This window comes from Macrobrachium rosenbergii, chromosome 3, assembly GCF_040412425.1.
Source record: "Macrobrachium rosenbergii isolate ZJJX-2024 chromosome 3, ASM4041242v1, whole genome shotgun sequence".
NCBI lineage: Eukaryota > Metazoa > Arthropoda > Malacostraca > Decapoda > Palaemonidae > Macrobrachium > Macrobrachium rosenbergii.
The window spans coordinates 89,381,007-89,406,743 of NC_089743.1; the positions used below are offsets into that span (position 1 = coordinate 89,381,007).

General features: G+C 35.2%; 1 protein-coding gene across 3 annotated transcripts in view; it reads left to right on the forward strand.

The window, feature by feature from the left end:
* Sarm (sterile alpha and armadillo motif) overlaps positions 1 to 25,737 on the forward strand; it is a 727,304-nt gene that overhangs the window by 149,828 nt on the left and 551,739 nt on the right. Inside the window, exon 2 of one of the 3 annotated variants that reach the window (XM_067085045.1) lies at positions 3,871 to 4,733. The exons of the other annotated variants lie outside the window; for them this stretch is intronic. Coding sequence (XP_066941146.1) covers positions 4,671 to 4,733 — 63 coding nt within the window. The 5' untranslated portion in view covers positions 3,871 to 4,670. The remainder of the gene's footprint in view (positions 1 to 3,870; positions 4,734 to 25,737) is intronic. 3 annotated transcript variants of the gene reach the window in all.

Here is a 25,737-nt window from a genome sequence, read left to right on the forward strand (position 1 = left end):
GATATAGAAATGTTATTTACAGCTATATATATATATATATATATATATATATATATATATATATATATATATATATATATACATATATATGTAAATGTATATTATACATATATATGTATAGTTATATATACATGTATAGTGTGTGTATATATGTATATATATGTATGTATATACAATATATATTTATATATATACATACATATATATATATGTATGTATATATATATATATATATATATATATATATATATATATATATATATATATATAGTTATAATATTATTTAAATAATATTATAACTATATACAGTATATAATATATATATATATATATATATATATATATAGATATATATATATACAAATATAGTTATATCTTAGTTTAAAAACAGACCACTCTATCATACATATATAATGCTGTATATATATGTACTGTATTTATTTTTACGTAGAATATATGTTACACAAACACACTACACATATTATATATATATATATATATATATATATATATATATATATATATATATATATATATATATATATATATACACATACATATACTGTAGGTATGTATATGTATGCTAGACAATGAATTCTGTACATGGTAGTTATATAACTGACGGTGATAGCCAGAGTCAATAAATAAACATGGGGCTAGCAACCCTACCCTCAAAAGACTCGCTCAGAACCGGAGTGACAACACCTGGGTCCCTCCCCCACCCCCGGTAAAAAAAAAAAAAGGCATATAGTGCATCTTGCTATGCACTTGTAAAAACGCACTTCTTTTATGTGCATTGTACAATTCTGACTCGCTTCTCTCATGCAAATTAAAGCTTATATTAGTGGAGCACAAAGATTCCTTGTAGTGTTAAGCGTCACTTAGGAGAATTGAAGATTCATAGAGATAGCTATTATGCTCGGTTGGTAACTGGCATCAGCAATAAAGGGTACCAGGCGTGGCGTTGTCTCTTTGAATGTAATACGTACAGTAATTTGCTCTTCGTCTGAGCACTTATGAATAAATAGAATGGTCGTCTTCTTTTTTTTTTCCTTAGGAAAGCAAGGTCATCCCGAGTCCTAATGATTGTTTATCTAAACAGCTAGCATTGTGCGCTGTTTCATATGAATTATCATCTCGGTTTCTTCTTACATTCGCTGTTTTCGTAGTATTAAAAACATTTGGAGTGTTTTCATTCCCTATTATTCTGGAACTTCGCCTACGGTGTTATGAACTGTTGTCATATAAAAGGTTTGGCGTGGTCTTGACTTGCTCTAGGTCTGACGGGATGGAGAATAATTGGGTAACGATCGCAGTTGGAAAAAAAATAATTAGATGGGTTTGTTGACTTAATATGGACAGGGAAGAAATAGGCAGCCTAACGGTGTTATATTTCGAAATAATTATGGAATGAAAAAATTTGGAACACCTCTAGAAATATTTTGGAGAGGGTAGCAATGGAGACATTTCTTAGGTTTCACTGGAGTTCTGCCGTTCCTCGTTGGACGAGTCGGTAGAGTTCTCGGCTAGCACTCTGCTAGGCCCGAGTTCGAGTCTCCGGCCGGCCAATGAAGAATTAGAGGAATTTACTTCTGGTGCTAGAAATTAATTTCTTGGTATAATGTGGTTCGGATTCCACAGTATGCTGTAGGTCCCGTTGCTAGGTAACCAGTTGGTTCTTAGCCACGTAAAATAATACTAATCCTTCGGGCCAGCCCTAGGAGAGCTGTTAATCAGCTCAGTGGTCTGGTTAAACTAAGATACACTTAACTGGAGTTCTGCATCCTTGAAAATGCAGATTTATATCTCGATTACATTTTAACCAAGGGGTTTGGCATGGTCTGCCATGAGGTATGAATCGGTGTTCTACAGTTTGTTGGGTACGCACTGGAAATTGTTTGATCTTGTGGAAATATTCTCCAGTGTGATTTACTCTTGTGGTGATGTTTGCTTTCCTTGGTAAATCTCGTGTTGACAGTTCTGATCTCTTCCTGGGTGATATTAGAATCTTCTTCAGGTGGTGCCCGTTCTTTTCGCTAATTCTGACGGAAAAGAAATGAATAACTGAACATTTTTAGTGGACTAAGGATTGAAATGATGTGAATAATGGCTAAAATAAAAAAAAAAGCGTCTAAGTTATTTTAAATGGAGCAGAAGATTTTATTTTCCCTGCCTTGAGGCCTTTTTTTTTTTGGAAGCATTAGTCTTACAAAAGAGTTATCGCTATTTTCTGACGATAACGATTTTTTTTCTTTTTGGAAGCATTAGTCTTACAAGAGTTATCGCCATTTTCTGACGATAACGATTTTTTTTTGGACGCATTAGTCTTACAAAAGAGTTATCGCCATTTGCTGACGATAACGATTTTTTTTTTTTTTGGAAGCAATAGTCTTACAAAAGAGTTATCGCCATTTCCTGACGATAACGATAGTTGGAGACGTAATGGAGACGTATCCACGATGTTGCAGAAATCATTTACTAATTCAAATGATCTACATACGGAAAGAAATAATGGGACTTGAGGAACAATAATTGATACTGATGTGATAAAATGTTAACGCTAGCTCCTATTTTTACTCATATAATTCTAATTATTATCATTGTTAAATTGTTACTGCTATTAACATTATTATATTTTTTTCGTGTTGTCATTTTACTTTTATTTTTCAATCCTGACCGTAACATGTTCAGAGAAGCTTAGCATTCTTAACCGGTTTTTGTTTAACATTTATATTATTCGCCCTCAAGATATAAGCCTTGATGATGAAATTGCAGTTAGGAAGATTTAATAGGAATACCATAATAATATATTTAAATGTCCTCCTTTAAACTTTAACTTAAAAAAAAGTGTGGAAGGCTTGAGAATCTTGGTGATAAGATCTTAAACAATGCATTCGCATTGCAATTTAATGATTGTTGTCTGTAAGAGAAATTCTCTCTCTCTCTCTCTCTCTATATATATATATATATATATATATATGTGTGTGTGTGTGTGTGTGTGTTTGTTTGTTAGAAATAATGAAAACGAGAACGTGTTTCACGGAAAGACATCTCTGACTTACATTGGGCTTGAACCCTGGTCCTTCAAATGACAGCCCAGGGGGGTAGCAGTTGAGCCACACAAGTCATAAAAGAATCTGGAACCTAAGTACTCTGTTTGGGTAAAACCTCAGGTACGGAGTACTTAGGTTCCAACTTCTTTTATTACTTGTGTGAGTGAATTGCTAATGCCCTGGTCTCTCATTTAAAAAACCAGGGTTCGGGCCTGGTGCGAGTTAGAAATATATATATATATATATATATATATATATATATATATATATATATATATATATATATATACATATATATATATATATATATATATATATATATATATATATATATATATATATATATATATATATATATATATATATATATGGGAGCTCATAGAAATGCCAAAACATGGAAAACAAAGGCGATATTTCAGAGACCAAACTGTCTCTCTCCTCACTACTTGCCTGAGGAGAGAGACAGTTTGGTCTCTGAAATATAGCCTTCATTTTCCACATTTTGGCGTTTCTATGGGCTCCCTTGTATTTGATGGAATTCTGTTTTAACAGAAAATATTTCGCAGTTATATATATATATATATATATATATATATATATATATATATATATATATATATATATATAAATATATATTATGTATATATATATGTTTGTATATATACTGTATATACTCTACAGAAAAACAACAATCCAGATTTTGCCATAATTAAGCTTTAAGTGCTTATCGTGTGTTGAAGTGTATTTATCTTTTTATTTTTGTAATTCGTGTTGGTTCGTAAATGTTGTGCGTCTATATTTTTGTATTATTTTACAGGGAATATATATAAGTGGGTAGCTGTAGTTTTATGTAACCTAAGTTGCTTACGGTTGCAATTGAAATAGCCAGTGAAAACTAATATTCAAGTCAAAGAATATTCAAGGCATTATTTGTTTATTGGTCATTTTGGCTAATAGTGTATAAAAAGCGGTCGTCAGAGAAGATGACGTTTCTGTGCAGTTAGCAAGACGAAATATAATCTGTATTTTGCCCGTAGCAGAGAAATGTGACTGACGCAAACAGTCCAGTAGATGACAAAGTGTCGAAAATTTATCCTAAAAGGCGTTGTTAAGTGTTTATTTTATAAACAGCGACAAAAGTTGAGGTACAGAAATAAACTTACTTCATTATTTTGAAAGTCACTAAGTTCCATCATGTAACCTAAAATTTGCTGTGTTTTGGAGGCCTGATGGCCGAGCCTTTCCTAAATGTGAACTTGCACAGCTTTCGTACAATAAAAAAGAAAATTTCTGTACTTAATCCCTACATGGACAAATTTTAAATGCCTAATCCCCATTTCGAAAAGTTAATCCTCTTCGTTGTAGTGTTAGAGTGGACCCGAATCTGTATTAGGAAAAGAACAGTTTCCATCTTAAACAGTGCATTTTCATCAGTACTGCACATCGTCAGGTAGTAAACCAGCCTAATAACTGGTTTGCGTGTGTCCCAAGGAGCCAATCCATTTAAGGCACAGTGCATCGTGTTCAATAGTGGCAGAGCTGTGATTTTTCCCTCGCTGAGCAGTAGGAAATAAGCCTCTTTTGTGTGTGTTTGAGCAAAGGCCCACCTTCCAGCACATGTCGAGGATGGGGAGTATGTGTGTTCATCTGCCTCACAATAACGCGACCGCCCCTTCTCAGGTAAGACCTTCGACACGCGTGTCATTTTAGATTGATTTTGATGCTGATGATATTGAGCGAGTGATCTGCTGTTCCCAGCGGAAACATACTTTATACAAGCGGAAATAAAGGAAGCAACCTCGATATGCACATAAGTGTTGCCTTTATATTCTAGGCTAATTGTCTTTTTGCATAGGTTGTTTTCTAATTTTCTTTTTGCATAGATTGTTTTCTCATTTTCGTCTTGCATAGATTATTTTCTAATTTTCTTTTTGCATAGATTATTTTCTAATTTTCTTTTTGCATAGATTATTTTCTAATTTTCTTTTTGCATAGATTATTTTTTCTAATTTTCTTTTTGCATAGATTATTTTCTAATTTTCTTTTTGCATAGATTATTTTCTAATTTTCTTTTGCATAGATTATTTTCTAATTTTCTTTTTGCATAGATTATTTTCTGATTGTCTTTTTGCATAGATTATTTTCTAATTTTCTATATGCATAGATTGTTTTCTAATATTTTTAATTTTTTTTGCATAGATTATTTTCTAAATTTATTTTCTAATATTCTTTTTGCATAGATTATTTTTTTTATTATTTTTCATTTTCTTTTGCATAGATTATTTTCTAATTTTCTTTTTGCATAGATTATTTTCTAATTTTATTTTTGCATAGATTATTTTCTAATTTTCTTTTTGCATAGATTATTTTCTAATATTCTTTTTGCATAGATTATTTTCTAATTTTCTTTTTGCATAGTTTGTTTTCTAATTTTCTTTTTGCATAGATTAGATTTTCTGGGTGATTTTGCAATTTTCTTCTTTAGTTGATTTTGCCATTGTTTGCAATTAGCAATTATAATTATTGATGACATATCTCCTAATAACGGTGTACCTACTAACATTGTTCCTGTACCGGAAAAAATGACGGCAAGTCATGTCAATTACGTTTTGTTTACCATTCTTGTTGACCATTCTGTACCAATTAAACTTGGATTTCATTACACTGAGACTCCATGTGTTATACATAGGGAAAGTAGATACAAAAATATAAATTTAGCTTTGCTTAGTATTGCTATTATTATAGAATAAACTCATTTCTTTATATTTAGCAAGTATGATTTTATTGTGTCCGTTGTAATTAACAACATATAAGATTTTGAAATATTTTTTTCATGTAAGTTAAGTCAATCGCTGTGGAACCTTCATGAATGTTTATCATTTTTTGTTATTCCATCACATCCTTATTATTGTGTTGCTCTTCTCGTAAGGTTCTTGGAACCTAAAACAATACTTTACTGTCTGTTTAGATTTGTGGATTTTGAAATATTTTTTTTCATGTAAATTATGTCAATCGCTGTGGAACCTTCATGAATGTTCATAATTTTTTGTTATTCCATCACATCTTTATTATTGTTTTGCTCTTCTCGTAAGGTTCTTGAAACCTAAAACAATACTTTACTGTCTGTTTAGATTTGTGGGTTTTGAAATATTTTTTTTTTATGTAATTTATGTCAATCGCTGTGGAACCTTCATGAATGTTCATAATTTTTTGTTATTCCATCACATCTTTATTACTGTTTTGCTCTCCTCGTAAGGATCTTGGAACCTAAAACAATACTTTACTGTCTGTTTAGATTTGTGGATTTTGAAATATTTTATTTTTATGTAATTTATGTCAATCGCTGTGGAACCTTCATGAATGTTCATAATTTTTTGTTATTCCATCACATCTTTATTATTGTTTTGCTCTTCTCGTAAGGATCTTGAAACCTAAAGCAATACTTAAGCAATACTTTACTGTCTGTTTAGAATTCTGGTCCTCCTGAGACGCCAACCCAACTCGACACTCGCCCAACCACGTTCAGCCAACCACCCTTCAGTACCCCATTTCGCTAGGGGCAAAATGATTGCCTTTCCATCATGCTTATTCCGTAGACCCCTTGCTGAGCGTAACACGTTCAACAACATAACTTTGATTGTCTCACAAATGCGTCATCCATGGCCAAATAGAGAGTCCCTTAGAACGCCACGCCCAACTCTGCGTGCGCTACTTGGTGGTCAAATTCAGTTTGGTAAATATTATAGACACATTTCTCACGTCTTTTGCGAGTGTGGACGGCAGTTATCGAAGCGATGCTTTGGAAAACTTTATGCTATATGTGACGTAGTTCAGGTGTCAGATTTATATATATAAGACGTGAAATCAGTATTCGGAACATAGGTCGGTAAACTGAATGCCATGATGTAAAAGGTTATATGAAATCTTTTAGATTTTAATGATAAACAAAAAACGCTGGTAAACTCTAGTAGCAAGGATCTCGCACCAGAATGAATTTGTTCTCCGGTTGCTTGAAGACTCGTAAAAGTGTTTTGCAGTACAATTTTGATTCAAGAGATAACCTAGAAAAAAAAAAATAGTTGCATTTCAATCAGAATCTCAAAGAAAACGGCACTTGATTCAGTCGCAGAGAAAATATATTGCAATTGCAACCGTTTCGTTAACAGCTGCATCCAGGCTTCATTTATTCAGATTATTTCTGAATTATTAGCAACCTTGCAGTTATTGAACCTGAATGTTAAAAAGAAAATTCTTATTACCATAGGGGGAAGATATCTATGATGATAATTCCTCTAGTAATGAGGAATTATCCGATTATCCGATTTACTGTCAGCAATTATTATAACAAATAGAGAGAAAAGTGGAAAGAGCTGGTTGCAAGCTCTCTATGATTCAAAGAGCTTGCAACGAGCAAAAGTTTGCATATGATGCATTACTAATAGGGGAAAATCAGTAGAAACTACAGGAAATAATGAAAGCCTTTTTACATTGTTTAAAGGAGAAGAAAGTTTTGAGTAAAAGTGAGCAAAGCAAGGTTTTGAAGGTTAAAGGAAATCAGAAAGATGAGCAATGAATGAATAGTTTAAAAATGAAAACAGCTGATTCATATAAAATTTTGGGATTAAACCTAAATGATGATTGTTGGATAAGATTAAAGATGAGTCACAGAATAGGCGAAGCAAAGAAGGTAGCAGGATGTACGATGAGATTGGGAAAATGACTCGGATTGACTATGAAAACCAAGGTGTGAATATTGAAATGGATTGTTGAGCCAACTCTCCTTTGTGGAAGTGAAGTGTGAACGAAAGAAAATAGGACGAAGCAGTTGAGATGAATTATTTGAATTGTATGATGTTATGGAGTTTAAGAAGAAAAGAGAGAATGAGAAAGGCGGGGATCCTTAGAAGTATGAAAAGGGTTGAGAGGTTAGTGAAAAGAGTTTATAATTTAAAAGTGGTAGGAGGGAGGGGATGGGGACAGACCTAGAAAGGGGTGGGTCAGATGGGTTGGAAGAGTTATTGGAGAGGAAGGCGCTTAAGAGATAGGAAGTTCCAGAATGATTGCAAGATAACAATATATATATATATATATATATATATATATATATATATATATATATATATATATATATATATATATATATATATATAAGCAGGGGGCTTAAAATTGGGGAAGTTTTCTACACATGGGATTTCTCTAAGACTTAGCAGTTGAATTTGCTTTTTATGGGGAGATAGCTTATGTTAATTTACACACACACACACACACACACACACATATATATAATGTGTGTTTGTGTGCATATATGTATATATGTAAATATATATACATATATATGTGTATGTATATATACGCATTACAAGGTAATCCCAATCGTGATTTCTGAAGAATTACTTCCATCTGATCTGGATATAAATCCTTGATTAGCGGTTGACATCATTCCGAGATTCAAGGATTACTTCTTGGTCCACGGCTCGTATAAGCACTAGGAATTGTGACATGCTGAAGTTAAAATGTTTAGATAATCGTGCAGATAAACAAACTTGCAAGAAACTGAGGAGAAAACTTAAAATCATAGCGGAGACGTTAACTAAGAACTTAGGCGTCTTCATGCGTGCTTTTGTCATGGTGATAATACTTTAAAATTAAATGAAAGACGTATGAGAAGGATCTAATATATCAGGAAAAAAAAAAAAAAAGATCTGAAGTCGCTCAGAGCAATAAGAAAAGTAAAAGAGAGGTTCCATGTATTAGCTGTTGGTGATCAGATACAAAGCAAATCACAAAACATCACTGTCAGACCTTCAGATGTTTTCATGACTTTTAAAGTTTTATAACAGACTGAGTACTGGGATATATCTTATTTATTATGTAAACCTTTCTGAACGTCTCCGTACATGGTAAAAAGGAAATACGACAAGTATGATTTCATTTCTCTAAAGGAATTTAGCACAAAATGTAGTATATGATATAACCTACAAAAATGAAAATGACAACCAGTTTTGGAAAATCATCTTTTGTAAAGCCGTGCACAGAGAGAGAGAGAGAGAGAGAGAGAGAGAGAGAGAGAGAGAGAGAGAGAGAGAGAGAGAGAGGAAAGTTGAAATCTTCAAGGTGTTCATCTAGATTTTAAAAGCATTCCCTTTAATATACAAATGCTAGTTATGTGATACGTTGTATACACGCTGTAAGATTTGCAGTACACACTGTGACATCTGTATCATGTGTCAATAAAAGTAAATAGCCTAATTGCATGTTAAGGTATACTCCAGTATTAAGTATGATGCCTTAGGTCAGAGAAGAACTCTTTCGTGTTGAAGATGAGTATATTAAAAAAAGAGGCTTAAGATAATGCAAAGAAACATTCGGTAGATCCTTACATCCACCAGCAGAGAAAGAGAGAGAGAGAGAGAGATGGCAATAAACAAAAGGCTGGTGTAATCGGTAGTGAAATGAACCGTTGTTTACTTTAAAATTCATGATAAACCAGACTCAGTAACAAAAAAAAAAATATCCTATAAAGTTAAAGGACTGATGAAAATACCAATTCAAAAATAAACCGAAAACATGAAAATATTAAGAATCACCCAGAGTATAGTGACAGTTAATAAACCTAAGCACCATTGCACACACCTCAGCTCAAACAAATCAACTAACAAAACCGCATCGCCTTCATAGGAAGCACTCGGAACAGCGACTATAAAAATCTTTGAGCAAGAATGTGGTCCAGAACCGGAAATGGCGAGTCTCGAGGTGTGTTTTGGGGAGAGGGGGGCGGGGGCGAGGTTGTTTTGAGGATGGGGTCGGCGCCGCAAAGGGAGAGGCTACACGGTCACGGAACAGGTTATAATAAGGTCTGGAACAGAAGGAAGGAAAATAGGATGCCTTATCTTTCATGGCTGTTTAAATACGCCATTAAAGACGTATAAAAGGGAATCGTTGTAAAAAACGAGGTCTGTGGAACAGAAGGAAGGAAAATGTTTATAGCTTTGCTTTTATGCTTGGTTCATACGCTGCAGTTAAGACGAAATTCTTTGCAATTTATTTGCAGCTGCAAATATAATTATAAGACCAACCTTAGTGTTAACTGTTTTCTGGTAATATCCAAAACTCTTAACTTTCTTTTGCAGCTGCAAAAGTTAAGTATACCTTGGTTTAACCAGACCACTGAGCTGATTACCACCTCTCCTAGGGCTGGCCCGAAGGATTAGACTTATTTTACATGGCTAAGAACCAATTCGTTACCTAGCAACGGGACCTACAGCTTATTGTGGAATCCGAACCACATTATACCGAGAAATGAATTTCTGTCATCAGAAATAAATTCCTCTAATTCTTCATTGGCCGGCCGGAGAATCGAACGCGGGCCCAGCAAAGTGCTAGCCTAGAACGATATCGAACCGCCAATGAGGAACGCAAAGAATAATTATAAGACCAACCTTGGTGTTAACTGTTTTCCGGCAATATCCAAAATTCTTAACTTCCTCTCTGAAAGATAATTGCTGCAGTGGATACGGACGCATTTTTCTTTTATAGAAATATAGGAGTCTCATATTTATTTCAAGTATAAAAGATGGCGAGCCTTGTAGAAAAACTATCGGATACCATAAAAGTTGAAAGCCAAACAGGAGGCGTTTTCGACGTGACTGAAATCCAAAATGTTGCCTAGGAACAGTTGTATGCTTAGCAAAATACAATACAAAGTGATAGAACTGTCTTGGGCCAACATGTAAAGTTTTTTTTTTATTTGTAAAACTCCTCCAAAACGTTCTTATTTTGGGCTTTGGTTAACTGATGAAGATTAAGTGTTGAGACCCTGGAAGTTATCCATTAGCAAGGCCGGCGTTGCGGTCTGTTTATTTCACTGATCATTCCTCCCTCCTTCGGTAACATCAGGCTTTGTAACATCACGCTTTGTAACATCACGCTTTTTCACGCTTTTCGCTGAATCAGTTACCCATACCTTACCAAACTTTAGTCGGTGTAACAACATCCAGTGACCTTACGATTCCCTTAAACTCGTTAATGTCTTCGCTGTTTTGACAGGCGAACTCTACACTTGAATTCATTTTGCGGTGTCATTGTAAACATTTCATAACGAAATTTCTAAAAAAATGTTCAGCATCAAGATTAACAGAAGCCATTGTTTAAAATTTTTGCTCTTCTAAACAAAAACCCATAGATTTTAAGAAAATAAACACCAGGAATCATCTTTTTTTTTTATGTTTTGTTTAGTTTCATTTATATGTTTTGTTCTATCGGAGCTATTCGTCCCGAGTTATACCAGTTTGGGATTTATACACCCGCAGATATAGTATAAAAGGTTATTTTAACATCCCTACATAACAAACAAAAGCGAAAACACCGTCTCTCATTTAGACAAAGTTAAGTATACCTTAGTTTTACCAGACCACTGAGCTGATTAACAGCTCTACAGCAAGCTTTACCAGCTCGGTATACTTGTCTCACCTGCCTTTGATTGCTTCTAGTATAATATTCTGTCAGGAATGTCTAAATGAAAACCAAAGCACTCCAAGCAGATGTTGTCTTCTGTTGGACTGGAACACCAAAACTTGGAATAGATCGGGAATAGAGAAGGCTTATGAACTGGTATTTATTCACATACTTTGAGCAAAGATCGTTGTTTAGATGGGTCAGTGGACAGGTTTTCCTCTAGGCCTATTGATTCGTTGAATTTTATTTTTAATTTTTTCAAATAGTGTTATGGTACCTGCATTTTTTTCTGCTGACTGGGTTAGGAAGTTATTCTTCTAGACAAATTAAATATAGTTTAATAAGATTTAATAAGGGTTTATTTACATAAATACGTGAATATGATTTTATTAGAATATTTAATAACAGTTTCCTGGTCACATTATTATATCCAATGCTGGTATTAGGTATACGACTCTATATAGTAAAAAAATCAGGTTTAATTAGTATAATATATACACACATTTATATATATATATATATATATATATATATATATATATATATATATATATATATATATATACATGCATATATATCACATATATTTTTTCCAAGAAAACATGGAAAAAACCAATTTCTATTTGCTTAAACATAACAAAATGTATATCAAATCCAAGAAGAAATGGAGTGGTTTAAAAAACCAAGAATCCGACAAACCACTGGGTTCTTAATCGGTTTGAACAAAATAGAAAATGATCTCATCACTTGTTAACCCGAAGTTCTTATTTGTACTCCGGACATAACTTCTTGTCACTCGGAGTAGCATTTGTTATCACTCCTTAGTCATGTCTTCGTCCTGAGTTGTCGTTTACCGCAGATTGTATCTTTAAAGTGTGTCCACATTGTAATAAACCATGGCAATAAACACGCATCAACTTAACGCACGCACCACACAAGCAGGTTGCATAGAAGTCAGCGAATTGTGGCTGCTTCTAAACACTCAATTGCTAAAGGTTCGCTCCCCACTTATGGTCGTCTACTTACCTTCAACCTGTTTGTGATATGGATGGAATAACTTGCCGACGTGTGTTTAAAGCAAGAAGCTTCCGCTTGGTAAGAGGACTTGAATGTATCAAGTCGTTCAAGAAAAAATTGTACTTTCCATTTTTACTATTTTTCCGAGTGCTATGACTGTGAATTCTTCCGCTTGGTATCAGGACTTAATATAGCAAGTCGTTCAAGAAATAATTGTACTTTCCATTCTTCCTATTTTTCTGAGTGCTCTGACAGTGCGAATTCTTCCGCTTGGTATCAGGAATGAATATATCAAGTCGTTCAAGAAAAAATTGTACTTTCCATTCTTCCTATTTTTCTAAGTGCTCTGACATTGTGAATTCTTCCTCTTGGTATCAGGAATGAATATCTCAAGTCGTTCAAGAAAAAATTGTACTTACCGTTTTTCCTTTTTTTCTGAGTGCTCTGACAGTGTGAATTCGACAATTACTATGGAGTGCTATGTATAAATAAAAAGGAAAAATCTCTCAGAATATGTGCATTATCATTTATGTGATGATTTGGATTTGCGGGTCTTGCAGAGCTCCTTGGGTGGAGTGGGACCCCAGGGAAAAATGAAACAGCACAGTGACTTTTCTGTGTCGTAAATGCACCCTATCGCAGATATTGCTTTCGGTCAGATCCTCTTCCTCAGTATCCAGTATCTGCTGCTGAGTTTAAGGAAATATAAATTGTATTGATTTTAATTCCCTTCTTGTTTACGTAATGTATCATTTTTATTAAGTTTGTTATCGTCGCTCAAGTGACTTATCTCTTTTTCGTCTTTCTAGCTGCCTGCTCATTTACGTTATTTCGCATTTAATCTTTCATCTTTTCGTCTGTGAATATACATACAAATAAAATGAGTTATGAGAAGGTCAAGGATGTTTAATTTTTTAAATGAAAAATTAACTAAAGCTATTTTTTGTATAAAAAAATTTTTTTATATATCAACGCGTTTAGCAATAATAACCTTCATATTGCCTTCGACATCTCCTCCACCTATTTAGAGAATTAAGTAACAAAAACCCCAAGACGTGGAAGAAATGACAAAGGATCGCTGGGTGACAAGGCTTGGAATGTGAATTTTCTTCAGTAAGTGTTTTGTAGAACTTGGGATGGACAAAGATTTAGTTGAGGAGAACTTTATGACCAACATTTCCTGACCAAGAAATGGCTGCCTGCTAAACGATGAATTCATATTATAGACTTGGTCTTTGTAAATGGATTTAATTGTGTATGGATACGTCTTTATGTTTCTGTTGATAATTTATTCGATTATGAATTTTTAAAAGACTTCAAGATAAAGCGACTGTTCAATTTATAATACTTAAAGGAAGTGACAACTGAAAGGTTACGTTAAGAAACTTAATTTAACAAAGTTCAAATACGTTAAGCAAATGTAGAATGAAATATTTACATAGAATACATAATTTATCAAAATATGTAATCATTTACGATATACTACAGAGTGTGAACAGCATAACCAAAAAATGAAAAGCGACTATTGAGTAGGTATATATTTATTTACCTCGGTTTTCTTCATCTTTACGAAAATAAATCTTGAATTCGTATGTCAATGAATGAATAGAAACAACTTTTTTTTTTTTTAATCAAACTTTGCTTCACACATATCTTAGCTGTTGTCCATTATGAATTTCAAAAGCTTTTTAGAACCGGAATAACAAGAAAGTTGCTGAACAATCATCCTTTTAGAATTGGTTTTATAGAGAAATAAAATACACAAAACGTTTTCCGCCCTATATAGATATAAAGGTGATATAGGACCTGTGGGAGAAAAATAGGGAGTGTCTAAAAACTGTCCATAGCCTGATGGATTACAATTATTAAGGGATATCACGGATAAGTTTAAGAAGAGTCCAGCGAACGATATCTTAGATATAATCTTAAAGATGGTTTGAATTTCTCAGTGAAATTGTGAATACCCATGAGCTTATTTGATATCTCCCATACTATATATAAATATATATATATATATATATATATATATATATATATATATATATATATATATATATATATAAATATATATATTGTTATGTTCTGAGTCCGGTTGGAAGACTTAAATTGAATTTTGAATGAAGTTTTGCCTTAGGGGCCAACACCTAGATCTCAGAACATAAGCAGTAAATGTAATTAATGGTATGACTTACATTGATATCACATGAAATTAATTATTCACGATGGAGGAAATTATTAATTAGCTTTAATTGGCACATGGTAACACTATGGTGGGAATGCTCTAATTATTATCACAGAACAAACTTAGTTCAGGCTTGGAACAAGTCATGAGGGGAAATGTGCATGCTAGGATGTGGGACACAAAGGGACTATGTTTAGGAGAATGAAAATTTGGAAATACTGAAAACAGAGAAATTCAGGAATAGGAAAAGAACAGTGGGATAACTTGTATGTACTGTGGAAATTTCTAAAGGACTGTGCAATTTGGAAAAATATAGTGATTTAATTTTCCCCGTTTCTTATTTTTCATCTGTGGTAATGTTTGATAAATGAATCACGTACACAAGTGATTATAATCATATATATATATATATATATATAGTGTTACTGGCCAGCCTGCCTATGCGCAACTGTTGCTAAAAAATAGCTGCCAGTAAAACAAAAGAAGATGCAATGTGTACAAAAGAATTGGATAATTGGACTAATAGATAATTCGACTTTAATTTACTTCAAGGTGTAATTATACTCAGTGAACAATTTACAAATTTACTAACAGGTAATAACAAAGCTCACAAAACAGATATAAAATTGGCGCACGTGTAAATGCAATAAAGGAATGGAAATTATAAATATTCAGTGGTGCCACAGAGAGGTAAAAGTCCCTTGTCTCGTCACACGTGACGTTACAGATGAGTAACGAGAAGCGAGCTGAGATGGTCCTAAGTCAGACATGATAAAAGCATCCCTCTGAAAGAGACGACGGGTTGAATTAAACCTAGAACTGGCATGTACCAAGGCTCTAGCAGTGTACATTTAAGCTATCCTAGCTTACAGAAACATTGCTCCTGATGCTTAAAGATTATGTCTTCAGGGTGGACAAGAGTGGGCACAGCAAACCAAAAATCATTTAAATCACACTTTCCTAATCAGGAATTAAACTAAGCAAGCAAAACGATGGGTGGCTTTAGCGTGGAAGATTTTGTATGGTGCCCAAGGTGTGACGTAGGGTGGCAAAAGGGAGAGAGACTACATGTGGAGACCACAGGAGAATTTGGGAAGGTTTCTAGACATACCTTGAGATATCCTGCAAATGTGATAATATGAGTTGAGGCCCGAATATAACTTCATGCGGCATAGTAGCGCCTTCTATAGTAAGATTAGGGGACAATGGCATGTCTTCTCTCTAGTCGAGTCTGCCAGCAAATAGGGTGATCTTCGGGAGCCCAGGCTGCAGCACCCTGGGTCAGGGCATAGGCGCATGATATGGCGGCTGGCTGGGCTTGCAGAATTCCCTCCAGTCAGGCCTAAAAAGTACAAAAGAACATACAACAGCAGACAGATAGGCTACAGGAGGGTTAACTGGGAGAGAGAAATGCTGGTTTAGACACCATACCACTCCATTTGCATGGGGCGGCAATCTTATGTGATTTTGGGAACCAGGTTAAGCCTAGCATCCTGTAAAAATAGAAATAATCAACGCGCAATCATTTGTGTAACAGAAATAAATTTCTGGCTCACATCAGGTTCGAACCTAGGTCTTAGAATTGAAAGACAAGACTGCTGCCAACCAAGCCACACAAGTCAAAAAAGAAGTTGGAGCCTGAGTACCACTGTACCTAAGGCTTTAATTTTGCCAGCGTGTTTTCCCCGACTCCCTGACTCAGCAGTGGCCCAATTGACAGCATTTCATTCGAATTTTCCTTATTGTGAATTGGGGAAAACACGCTGGTATGCGAGCCAGTTGCCCAGATAATGCCTTAGGAATAGTGGTACTTAAGTTCCAACTTCTTTTATGCCTTGTGTGGCTTGGTTGGCAGCAGCCTTGTCTTTCAATTGAAAGACCTGGGTTCGATAATGATGTGAGTCAGAAAATATATATATATATATATATATATATATATATATATATATATATATATATATATATATATATGTGTGTGTGTGTGTGTGTGTGTGTGTGTGTGTATGAATGTTTCTATACATATACGTGTAAATACGCTTATTAGTGAGGAGAAGAGGAAAAACTAAGTATATAACGATAACGGGTTTTTTAAAACCACTTAATAGCCTAAATGAGTTACCCCATAACGAAAGAAGAAATGAAGCAACCGAAAACATTTTGAAGGCAAGCATACGTGACTTTGACAAGCGTATGTTTAGAACATATGCGTAGAACAATGGCTAAAATAACAATATTAAACCATGGCATGAGTTAGACCGAGAAGCGAGTTACGGAACGAAGTATATACAGTACAACTAAACTGTAAGACAGAGCATATTCTGTGGGCAGTGTATACCCAAACCCTGATGAGATGTAGAAATACATGAAAGCGTCTTCTCTTTTAACCATTTTCCTGGCTGAACACACACACACACACACATATATATATATACATATATATATATATATATATATATATATATATATATATATATATATATATATATATATATATACATACATATATATATATATATATATATATATATATATATATATATATATATATATATATATATATATATATATATATATATATATATATATATATATGGGCCTTTAACGATCATAAGCGATCTCACCCCTGGGGCATCCTTGCCAGTGGAGCGTCGCTGAATGGGGGTTTATTTTTGCCAGGGGTGGACCCTTCCCCATTCTCAGCTCCATCAGCTAGCCAAGAGAGATGGAATCCTCAGTCTTATGACCCTACATCATTTGATGCCTGCAATTCACTGGAGAACCTCCAGACTCCTGACTTTGCACCCTTCGGTGTCTTAGTGCCCCTGCCACACTGGGATCAAATATTTTGCATACATAAAAGGCATGAAACTTACGGGTTTTTACGCCGCGCCAGTGGTTGCCACTTTAGTATATGCAAGAACTTGATCCAATATGCATTGCTTAACCCATATTTTGCATACATAAAAGGCATGAAACTTACGGGTTTTTACGCCGCGCCAGAGGTTGCCACTAGAGTGTATGCAAGAATGGGGTCCAGTATGCAATGCATAGCCCAGATTTTGCATATATAAAAGGCATTGAACTTACGGGTTTTTACTCCACGCCAGAGGTTGCCACTAGAGTATATGCAAGATTGGGATCCAATATGCATTGCTTAACCCATATTTTGCATACATAAAAGGCATGAAACTTACGGGTTTTTACGCCGCGCCAGAGGTTGCCACTAGAGTGTATGCAAGAATGGGGTCCAGTATGCAATGCATAGCCCAGATTTTGCATATATAAAAGGCATTGAACTTACGGGTTTTTACGCCACGCCAGAGGTTGCCACTAGAGTATATGCAAGATTTGGATCCAATATGCATTGCATAACCCATATTTTGCATATATAAAAGGCATTGAACTTACGGGTTTTTACTCCACGCCAGAGGTTGCCACTAGAGTATATGCAAGAATGGGATCCAATGTGCAATGCATAATCCAATTCACATATGAAGTAGGCATGAAACTTACGGGTTCTTACGCCGCGCCAGTGGTTGCCTACTAAGCATATGTGATTTGGCATTGATACCCCATTCCCGAGGGTATCATGTGGCAGGAGAGCAGGTGCACAACAGTCCAGTCTTGGAGAGGAGGTGCTCATCAGTCCAATCTTCAAGAGGTGCTCATCAGTCCAGTCTTCGAGAGGTGTTCATCGGTCCAGTCTTTGAGAGGTGCTCATCAGTCCAGTCTTCGAGAGGTGCTCATCAGTCCAGTCTTCGAGATGAGGTGCACAACAATCCAGTCTTCGACAGGGGGTGCACAACAATCCAGTCTTCGGGCACTTGCCGCCATTCCTACCTGCCGCTGTAGTTTGTCCATCCACAGAGATGTTTCACAACTGTTTCCAACATATGAAATGTCCCGCCTTCTTTCTTTTGTAATCAAACCATCAGTCTTCCTAAAAATGCCGAGTCCTTAAGTGACAGAGTTTATCTTGTAAAGATTCTTTACCATTTGAGACTCTTGCTCCAATCTTTGTAGTCTGGCTGCCGACTCTAGCCTCATTTTTTGGTGTAATTCTTTCCTGCTCATTTTTGGCTTCTGATTTGGTTTCGTTGATGATGGAGTTTTAGAGAGGACTTTTTTTGTGTATGTTCTTGTGCCAACTGAAGGCTGGTCCAATGCCGTGAGTTTGTTGATTCCTTCCTCGATGCTGTCCAGTCGTCGGAAGAGGTCTTTGCAATTGATCTGAGGCCTCCTTAAGCATCGAGTTTTATCCGAATCAGTTTTCTTTTCTGATAGAGGCTGTTCTTCTGGCACCATTTTGACCACATTCGTCTTTCTTTTGAGCACCTCATTTTCCTTACATAGTAGACCAAGTTCCTTCATTGTTTTATTCGGCTTTTCCTCTTGAAGATTTCTGACTTCTGTTTCTAAGGATCTGATCTTCTGGTCCTTTGCTGAGTTCTCTTCTTGGAGGCTTTCAAGTTCCACTATCGTCTCCATCTTCTCAAACTCCATCGTTTCTAACTCCTCCTTCATCTCAGCGAGTTCAAATTCCAGTTGGACTTTCCTTCTCGTCATTTCAGTCAGCTTTTCGTTTGCCCTGTCTGCTACAACACTTTTATTTTCTTTTAACAAGCCGATTACTTCTTTTTGCTTAAGAGAGCACTCATTCTGCAGTCGCAGGATCTCTCTATCCTTGTGCAGGTTAAGGTCTTTCATTTTCTCTACTTCCTTCGTTTTCTCTGCTATTTCTCTTCTGCATTCCTCGAGCTGTTGCAATTTATCGTCAGCCCTCTGTTTGTCAATGGTAAGAACTTCCAATTCGTGTTCTAAACAGTTAATCCTTAAGCTCTTATCTTCATTTTCCTTCAGCAGACTTTCAAATTGATTGCTTTTTCTTTCGTTCTCCTCTCGAAGCCTCTGCAAGTCCTCATTCAGCTTTTCCAGTTGGACTTTCGTTCCATTTCTGTCACTTTCCATTTTCTGCAAATCAAAATTGAGGGTCTCCCTCTCCATCTCGAGAACTGAGACTGTACTTTCCAAAATAATTAAGGTCGAGTCTCTATCTTCCTTCTCCTTGATTAGGTCCTCGGTCTCTTTATTCTTCTCCACTATTTCTTTTCTGAGTCTTTCCATTTGGGCAGGCATCAAATTGATTTTTCTATCCTTTTCTTCATTCTGCCGTTCCAAGTCTCTAATGATTCGTTCCATCTCGTCTCCTGCTTCAGTCAGGGCATCTAGTTTATATCTCAGTTCTTCTATAGTTTGAGCCTTCTCCAAATTCTCTTTCTCAAGTTTAAAACATGTTCGTTTTCGTTAATTTCTTCATCGGGCTGTTGACTAATCAATTCTTCATACTTCATTTCCTCTTTACTGTCTAAATTTTTTTCTTCATCAAACATTTCGTCTTCGATGTCAGATTTCAAGTCCTCGTAATCGTCGGCCTCCGGAAGTGCAGCCGCCTCCGATTGAATGTCGTCCAGAGCCATAAATTCCTTAAAGAATTCAACAATGGCTTTGCCAAAACTATAAAGCATAAATACTTCGATACAAAGCAACATCAAAGACACATGAAACATATCCAGGCGGGGGAAATGGACTCCGTTGGTAAAGCACTTTGATAGCACAAACATAATAATACTTAACAACATGATTGTCTCGTACAGTTTAACTCTTTCTGACTTATCCTTAGTTTTTAAATCGGACACAGGATGAGCGTCTGGATCCTGGAGCCACTTCTGTCCTCGCTGAAGCCGCTCCTGTCTTCGGGGATTCTTGGGGATTCCCGGGAGATTGAGGGACGTCTGGAATATGGTCAATTTTGAGGCAATTTCCTCTCAAATTTCTCTGGGGGTCCCGGGGATTCTGCGGAGGCGTTGGAAGCAAAATGTGAGACGAAGTTCGCGAGAGATCGATTTGATATTTCTGCCATTCGTTTTTCTTTGCTTTTTAAAGTTTATTCTTTTAATACATATGTTGAAGTCTTTCATTTTTCTTAAAAGATTTAGTATTTTCAGTCTTCTTGATTTCAAGTGGGAGTTTGTACAGTGTTTGAGTTGCTAACTTGATAAGGGTTCTGAAGCCAAATAACTTTTTAGAGCTGAAATGTATAAGAAATTATTCCTGCCCCAACTGTTTCATTATTAAGGCGGAAAAGATGAAATTGAAATTGATATATATATATATATATATATATATATATATATATATATATATATATATATATATATATATATATATATACATATATATATATATATATATATATATATATATATATATATATATATATATATATTAATATATATAAATATATATATGATATTTTTATCACACCTTGATTTATATACAATTATGAAGGTACAAATGTCGCTTAATATCAAATTTACTCTACCTCGGGAATATCCCCGATGGAGAATCATCACCGAAGGGAATTTATAAGTGGTAAATGGACTGGTGTACCATGAAACAAGTAAAATTAAGAACTAGCATTTTAAGGACTTGCTTTTTCAGGGGGACGCGTTTCAACCGATGATTGTGGTGGCGAGAAGCGCGCACGCACGCTTCTGATAGTAGTTTCACGGTCTGGCGCTCATGGGCGCCTAATTTCTTAGTTTATGTTTCTTCAACCAGCTATTTTGGTAGCTGGTAGACAGTGTGACGAATCCTGGATGAATACTGTATACATTCACGCATACTTACACGATGGCGTTGACGTACGTGTAGGTTTTTTTTTTTTTGTCAATATACAGCATTAGAGATTGATTGCATTTTTCCTAGGTAGAATTTGTTTCACGATTTTCCGGTCCCAAAAGTAACGTTTTCTCATCTTAGTGTGTTTTTATTCTTTTTTAGGTTACGGGCACAATGAAAGTTCATATCGCCCTAGCTTTAGAATTAATATTATTGTTATTGCAGCTGATACTGTTATTTTTGTTTTGGTAGTGGTGATACAGTCTGGTAAGTAAAGGACATAGTGTCGAAAGGCCTCAGCACTCCAGTGTTTCTGTTTCCTTCATTGGATTTTATCTTTATATATATATATATATATATATATATATATATATATATATATATATATATATATATATATATATATATATATATATATATATATATATATGTGTGTGTGTGTGTGTGTGTGTGTGTGTGTGTGTGTGTAAATTATATGTATGTATTTATAAATGTGTATATTATATAAATATGTATATATACTGTATACACACAAATTATATATATATATATATATATATATATATATATATATACATATAGGTTTATGTGTATATGTATGTATACATACATACGTACATTCTCCAAAAAAGGCGGTTGTTTTTAGCATCTATTGTAAGGCAATAGTGCTTGCTTCTAATTCGTACATATTAGTAGCCCCGCACTACCGTCTCACAGTATAGATGCTACAAATAACCGCCTTCGTGGAGACTCGAACTGCCGACCACTGAGGTACAGTAGTAAGTAAACATTGTCCATTCAACTTCAGAAGACACAAAAAGAGAGGAACCAGATATGCAACTCAACAGAGTATATATATATATATATATATATATATATATATATATATATATATATATATATATATATATATATATATATATATATATTAGTGTATTGACCTCTCTATTCTTTTCCAGTTCCTCCATGCCTTGTATTGTTACCAACGAATTCTTTTCTTCGTTCAAATTAAGGATTTTTTTTTCCTAAGTTACTTAATATCTTTTCATTCGTTTTTCCCTCTTGCGGTTTTCTGAATCGGTTTTAGTCAAGATTTTCTGAGCTTAAACCGAAAGGGAATTATACAGGATTCGCTTATAAGTATTTTGGGTTTGTGTGTAGAGAGAGAGAGAGAGAGAGAGAGAGAGAGAGAGAGAGAGAGAAACTTTGTAAGAGAAATGGAATGAAAGGTCAAGGGCGCCAACAGCACAGATGAGTGCTTTAATGGCATGCAATGTCTTAGTGTCAGAAGGTCACGGATGACCGTGCCGCTCAGCTGGAAGGTGATTATGATAAAGTCATTCGCACCATTGTCTCCTTATCTTCAGGAACATAAATTTTTTGAGCTGTGTGTGAGATGTCTTTACTTTCTGAGAATTTTCCTTGGCCTCTCTCTCTCTCTCTCTCTCTCTCTCTCTCTCTCTCTCTCTCTCTCTCTCTCTCTCTCTCTCTCTGTATTGCTTTCAGTTTTGCCAATCATTTCTATTTTTGCTTTATTTTTGTGCGTGTGAGTTAGCAATAAACTTGATTTGGAGTCAGCCGACACTTGAATGACTGGCTAGCACAGACTAAAGGTAGTTTTGAAGTACTGGCTAGCACAGACCAAGGGTAGTTTTGAATGACTGGCTAGCACAGACTAAGGGTAGTTTTGAATGACTGGCTAGCATAGACTAAGGATAGTTTCTTCTTTATCCACATTACACTTTTCGTCAGTACCTTTTCTGAACGCTCTGGGAAACCTATAATCTCTTATCCTTTATTCTTCCCTTTAATTCTTTTAAGAATTCTGTACATGCAGTCTTTCATATAAGAACGTAACTGTTCCCTTCATTCAGTCACTGCTGAGAAAGTAACTGTTTCCTTCATTCAGTCGTCTCTGAGGTGAGAACGGAACTGTTCCATTCATTCAGTCATTTCTGAGAATGTAAATGTTCCCTTTATCCAGTCATTTCTGAGATAAGAACGTAACTGTTCCCTTCATCCAGTCATTTCTGAGATGCGAACGTAACTGTTCCCTTCATCCAGTCATTTCTGAGGTGAGAACGTAACTGTTCCCTTCATCCAGTCATTTCTGAGGTGAGAACGTAACTGTTCCCTTCATTCAGTCATTTCTGAGGTGAGAACGTAACTGTTCCCTTCATCCAGTCATTTCTGAGGTGAGAACGTAACGGTTCCCTTCATTCAGTCACTTCTGAGAACGTAACTGTTCCCTTCATTCAGTCATTTCTGAGATGAGAACGTAACTGTTCCCTTCATTCAGTCACTTCTGAGAACGTAACTGTTCCCTTCATTCAGTCATTTCTGAGGTGAGAACGGAACTGTTCCCTTCATTCAGTCACTTCTGAGAACGTAACTGTTCCCATCATTAAGTCATTTCTGAGGTGAGAACGGAACTGTTCCCTTCATTCAGTCATTTCTGAGATGAAAACGTAACTATTCCCTTCATTCAGTCATTTCTGAGATGAGAATGTAACTGTTCCCTTCATTCGGTCGTTTCTGAGACAATAACGTAACTGTTCCCTTCATTCAGTCACTTCTGAAACTTGAGTAGTTATGAAAAGAAGTGGCAAAAACTAATTTTGCGTACAAAATTTAGTTAGGAACTGCGGTATGACCTCACGTTGGAACATACTCCCATCTGCAACCTACTTTAAATTAGTTTGGAATGCCAGTGTGTAAATCGACAAAGGCCGAAGTTTTACACCATTAAAAGAAGATGTAATATATATATATATATATATATATATATATATATATATATATATATATATATATATATATATATATATATATATATATATATAAATATAGCTCCTTTAGCTTGGAATGTCTCTCTGGTATGTTGCTCAATGAAAAGCTTAAAATCATGGGTTGTAGCTTTCTCCGTTTCAATCAGTAAAATATGGATCTATGGCGTCAACTCGTTATGAAAAAGCAATTTTCAGCATCTCTCATTTCTCGGGTAATTTTTCTCTGTGAATCCAATGTTTCTTACCTTCTTACATTTTCCCTTGGTGAATTATATATCCTGCCTGATAATTTATGCGTGTATGGTTCATAGTTGCAGTTCATTATTCTGTTCTGGTGATTATCGTGATATGCTTTGATCAGGCAGTATATCTGCTTGATTCCTTACGGATTTTGTTGTTGACGAACTGACTCTGGTGCTTTGTCATATATATTTCTTGGAGGATCTCTTAGAATTCGACTCTGGAATTGTGCTAAAGCAAAGATAACAAGGTCATGTTGATCACGCAGGCAAGCAAGGTTACGCAGAACAGTTCCTGAATGCATGCACTGTTTTAGTATGTAAAAAGAATTTGAAACGGCTTAACTTTCACTTTCCCAGACATTTTGAGTCTAAATCCAAATTTAAGATTGCCATTTACAACTTCTATAAGGGAAGATTTTTATTTGATCGTCTCTGTTCTTGCTAGCAACATGATGTGGTCGATTGTCTTTCTTCGTCAATTAGAAGTTTTTAATATTGGAGAAATTTTCCTCAGTGGTCTAGTTTGGATTTACTCTCGTGTATCCCTTTCATTGAACTCATTTATCTGTTTTGTTATTTAAACGTTGTTTTGAATATCTGCCTTTTAATCATTTGTTTTGCAGTGTCTTAGTATCGAGGCAAATTTTCAGGACTACCTGGGGAACTGATTTTACATTATGTGATGGATACAGTGGTAGGAAAATGATATCCAGTGTAACTTGTGTCGTCAGCAATTTCAATGACTCCAAGCAAAAATATTTCACATGCGACAAGTAATAAGAAACTGCTATTCGTAAATTTTTTGCGTCACAGTACATCCATGTCTCGTAAATTAAGATGGTAAGGTCTGCATTTTCAATTTAAGTTGTCTCAATGACTTTTCCCCCCTGCTACTGCCAGCCTTTGGGATTTTCTTTCTCGCCCTTTTTTACCCTCTCTAATTGTCCTTGTTTTAGTCTTTATGTCTATCTCCTCCTTCCGGGTTAGAAGTAACTTGTGTTAAATCCTTTTGGCATCGTTTTTCTTCTTTGAGACAAGACCTTGATTAAGGCAATTGGTCATTCCGTCCTATGTAACAGGAAAATATTATGGAAACTATCATTTAAGATTCAGTAAAGTTCAGTAAAGATATTGGCTCCCTTGTTCTCATAATGACGTGTTTGATAAATTAACCAGAATGCTGCTCGCATTAACCAAGTCCCGACCTATCTCAAAACATAATTTTAGAAACATTTCTCATAAAACATACGAGATATAGATCTCGCAAACACGTTACATCGCCTGAACTGTTAAGCTAATTACACCTGATAAGCTGATAC